General features: G+C 44.7%; 1 protein-coding gene across 3 annotated transcripts in view; it reads left to right on the top strand.

Annotated features, from left to right (window-relative positions):
• Positions 1–5,000, top strand: part of LOC143291070 (uncharacterized) — a 50,182-nt gene that overhangs the window by 18,214 nt on the left and 26,968 nt on the right. Inside the window, exon 10 of one of the 3 annotated variants that reach the window (XM_076600667.1) lies at positions 1–441. This exon is cut by the window's left edge and continues 598 nt beyond it. The exons of the other annotated variants lie outside the window; for them this stretch is intronic. Coding sequence (XP_076456782.1) covers positions 1–197 — 197 coding nt within the window. The 3' untranslated portion in view covers positions 198–441. Of the gene's footprint in view, positions 442–5,000 lie in introns of those variants that run through there. 3 annotated transcript variants of the gene reach the window in all.

Here is a 5,000-nt window from a genome sequence, read left to right as displayed (position 1 = left end):
ATCCAAGGGAGGGAATTCCCTCCTTTGCTTCCGATAGTGGGGAATGTTACTCTCCCCTGGATCTCTCGCGGGGAAGGTCTGAGGACTCCGAGTACACTGCCCTTGATCTTTCTGACGTGGAGAAGAGTGACGTGGAGGCATCACGTGACTACCTGGAGGTGGTCCCTGACTACGTGCTGGCGGCACCTGTGAAATGAAGTCCGCGCGGCAGCACTCCTTTTTCAGTGTAATATGTAAATTAACTTTTCATTTATTTACTGGTTCTTCTTCTTCTTCTTCTTCTTCTTCTTCTTCTTCTCACCATCACCATCTTCCCCCTCCTCCTCCTCTTCTTCTTCTTCTCCACCATCACCTTCTTCTTCTTCTTCTCCTCCTTCTTCTTCTTCTCCACCATCACCATCTTCCCTCTCCTCCTCTTCTTCTTCTTCTCCACCATCACCTTCTTCTTCTTCTTCTCCTCCTTCTTCTTCTTCTCTTCCTTCTTCTTCTTCTCCACGATCACCATCTTCCTCTTCCTCTTCTTCTTCTTCTTCTTCTTCTTCTTCTTCTTCTTCTCCACCATCACCTTCTTCTTCTTCTTCTTCTTTTTCTGTCCCATAATACGAAGAACGTAGGGCACCACTGGTGACCGTGCTTTCATGATCAATGTACATGACGTTCGGCCAACGAACTGGTTCGGCTCAGAATTCCATCCACCTTGACTTCAACGTAACGCATTTCGTGACTGGCCTAACTCCTCAAAGCTTCAGACACCACTGGATGAGACGTCATAATGTTAACCTCCACTTAAGTATTTTTGTTTGGTTGGTTTTTTGTTGTTGTGTGGGGAACAGGCGGTGGGAGGAGGGGGGGGGGGTACTTAGTTTGTTAATAGAACCCCGGTGGGTCGTCGGCTGAACAATTAACGCTGATTTTTCTTGATTTGGAGAGCCATCACGCCTCAGAACTAGCAACCAGTTTCAGTTTCAGTAGCTCAAGGAGGCGTCACTGCGTTCGGACACATCCATATACGCTACACCACATCTGCCAAGCAGATGCCTGACCAGCAGCGTAACCCAACGCAAAAGACAAATAGTAAAGAGTGGTAACTCTCTCCATTACACCAGGTACACAACTTGTGATGCTTACGCTACCGATTCAGCTAGCACACAGGTAAATAAAAGGTACATTGGAACAAACCCAGACACTTCCTCAAAAAGGAAGCACCGGGCCTGTCCTCTTTACTATTTGTTAATCATATCGTCTCCTGGCCTCTTTATTTGTTAATTTCCAGCAAAAGACAGTATGGATTCGGAAGAGAACGTAACATCAACATAGGGCATGTCTGTGCCGCACTTTTTGCTGGAGAAGGTGAACAGAACTTGTTCTGTGTGGACTCCACTGCTGGTTATTTGACGTTTCTGTACTATATCATATCATATCATATTGTACACACACACACACACACACACACACACACACACACACACACACACACACACACACACACACACACACACACACACACACACACACACACACACACACACACACACACACACTACACCAGTATATCTTTATTTGTTCTTTTTTTTACTCGATAGTTCATTTCCAGCTCCTTTCACAATCTACTCCCATCTTTGAAATATATATTTTGCTATCTGCTCTGTTTTATCGCTTTACTTACAAGAATAGAAGGTGTGCATTCTTTATATTCGCGTGCTCTTTTGTCATATGCCCATTTATATGTTTTATGTTGCTCTTATTGTTGTTGTTGTTGTTGTTATTGTTGTGACTGCTGGAATCATTGTTGAGCCGCTGTTGTTGTTTTGATGTTGCTGTCGGATTTAAAGTAAAATAAACAACTATTATATCATAATCAAGTTCGCTTTTTTATGTTGCTGTTGTAATTGTTCGCTTTTTGTAACAATTGAAAATACTCGTTGTCTATTTTCCTGGAAGTCTTGTACACGTGACAGATTAACATTTTACTGGGGTTTTTTGGTTGTTTTGTATGTGTGTGTGTGTGTGTGTGTGTGTGTGCGCGCACGTGTGTGTGTGTGTGTGTGTGTGTGTGTGTGTGTGTGTGTGTGTGTGTGTGTGTGTGTGTGTGTGTGAAAGAAAAACCTGTCTTTGTACATTATTTCAAAATGGATTCATAATAATGTGATACAGAATCACTGGCAGAGCGATAGTTTTTTGCGATGATATAACAAAAGACGACTTCTGAAAAAAAAAAACACAACAAAAAAGATAATGAAAAATACATCTCTTAGGTCGTGAAGTGATGTGAAGCAAAGTTGTAATTAATTGAATGAAGGTGATACAAAATGAAATGATGTGATTAATAAATGGAAAATTGAGAAAGTACATTTACGTTTCTGCCTTCATTTTTGTCTCTGATTATGTGTGCGTGTGCATGTGTGTGTGAGAGAGAGAGAGAGAGAGAGAGAGAGAGAGAGAGAGAGAGAAGGAGAGAGAGACAGAGACAGAGGGAGCGGCCTCCAGTCCTTAGTGCTGACTTCAAGGGTGTGCCCTCTAACCAGCAAGGGCGATAGGTGTGAAATTACTCACATTGTCAGAGTGCGAAGGTATTTGCCAGTCAACCAGCTCATCTACAAAGCATGAGAGCCCTAAGCACAGCTGTTGGGGAGGAGGATAACACAACCAACGACAACAGTCACCACCTGCAGCAACAGAAATCACGAGGGTGTCTCGCAAGGCGACACACTTCAACTGCTTCCGTCAACAATGGACAGGTACCCCCTGCTGTTTAAACACCTTCTCCCGGTGACTACAGACACCCTGTCTGCAACAAGTGGACCCTCGAAAAACATAACCCTTGGGGCTCTCTCTCTCTTGTGTGGTTCAGTAGAGCTCGATGCAGTCTTTGTTGGACATAGGGTTTGCCTTCTCTCCCTTGGGGGTTGGAATATAAAGTCCGTGGGCGATCGCCAATTAAAAATGAGCAGAGGGATGGGAACAATTGACATGCACTTGTCAAAGGCTTATGGCAGGTCTTGGATGTGCTTCGTCACTTCTAAATGCTTACCATCTCTCTCTCTCTCTCTCTCTCTCTCTCTCTCTCTCTCTCTCTCTCTCTCTCTCTCTCACTCTTCAAAACGAAATGTGCTCTGTCTCCGTGGGTTCAGCTGTCTCTGCCTATCTGCCTGTCTGTATGTCTGTCTCTCAGTTCAATTTGGTTTGACGTCTGTTCACAAAATGTGAAGCGCGTTGGGTTACGCTGCTGGTCAGGCATCTGCTTGGCAGATGTGGTGTAGCGTATATGGTTTTGTCCGAACGCAGTGACGCCTCCTTGAGCTACTGAAACTGAAACTGTGACATTGGACACCCCCACACCCACCCACACCCACACACCCACACCCACACAACCACATACACACCCCCACTTTCCCACCTACCACACACTAAAATACAGCAACAACATTTTAATCAAAGTCTAACAAAATGCGACACTGGACACACACACACACACACACACACACACACACACACACACACACACACCAATCAACCAACCACCCGTTGTCACCCGCAATATAGGTGAGACCCACTTGAGACCGCTTGAGAACCCTGCTCAATGGTCACCAAAGAAATCCCAACTCGGAACGTCCATGAACAACAACGCCCAAGGCCTAAAGTGGCCACTGGCAAAGAGAAGCCACCACTGACCAGTCACAAACACACGTCCTCCGACTTTGAATGGGGACTAATGAAGCCACCATTGGATGTGGACAGACAGCAACGCTCAAGGCATCAACAAAGCCTGTCCCAAACTTCGCCCTTCGGCCACAGTGTCGCCTTTCAACTCACACACACACACACATCCACAAACACACACACACACACACACACACACACACACACACGCACATAGAGAGAGAGAGAGACACACACACACACACACACACACACACACACACACGCACGCACGCACACACACACACACAAACACACACACACACACAAACACACACACACACACACACACACACACACACTCAAAGACACACACACACACACACACGCACACACACTCACACACACACACACACGCACGCACACACACACACACACACACACAGACACACACACACACATATACACAAGCACATTCACACACACACACACACACATAAACACACACACACACACAAACACACGCACACACATACACGCACGCACACACACGCACACACACACACACACACACAAACACACACTCAAACACATACACAAACACACACACACACACACACACACACACACACACACACACACACACACACACACACACAATCACACACACTCAAACACAGACACACACACACACACACAAAGACACACACACACTCATACACACACACACACACACACACACACACCACACACACACACACACACACACACACACACACACACACAGAGAGAGAGAGAGAGAGAGAGAATTATACGTCAGTTTAGAAATAAAGCACAAAGATCCCAGTCTGCTACACAAACAAATGATAATGTTAATGATGACTTTGGCAACAAGCACGAGGAAGACAGTGGGTTTATCAGTCATGCTGATAACAAGACCAGACTCTATCAACAATAACACGAGGAAATCTAGTGGGTTTATCAGTCATGCTGATAACAAAGCCAAACTCTATCAACAATGGCACAATACTGAATGAACTAGAATGTGTGCCCATGAATATACCAGGCAAAATTCTGATTCGAGCTCGCTGTCTGTCCGTCTTTATTTCTTCTGTCTGTCTGTATGTCTGTCTTGCTTCAAAACTGACAGTTTTTCTTTGTTTTCTTTTTCTTCAAATATATCTCATGATTCACTTGACAAGTATGATGGGGTGTGAAAATTGATCAGATTGGAATAATGGGTACTGTCGAAAATCTTTGTTCTTTAGTCACACACACACACACACACACACACACACACACACACACACACACACACACACACACACACATATATATATATATATATATACATATATACT

The sequence above is a fragment of the Babylonia areolata genome, chromosome 16 (genome assembly GCF_041734735.1).
Source record: "Babylonia areolata isolate BAREFJ2019XMU chromosome 16, ASM4173473v1, whole genome shotgun sequence".
Classification (NCBI taxonomy): Eukaryota; Metazoa; Mollusca; class Gastropoda; order Neogastropoda; family Buccinidae; genus Babylonia; species Babylonia areolata.
This window is presented reverse-complemented; position numbering and strand designations above follow the sequence as displayed.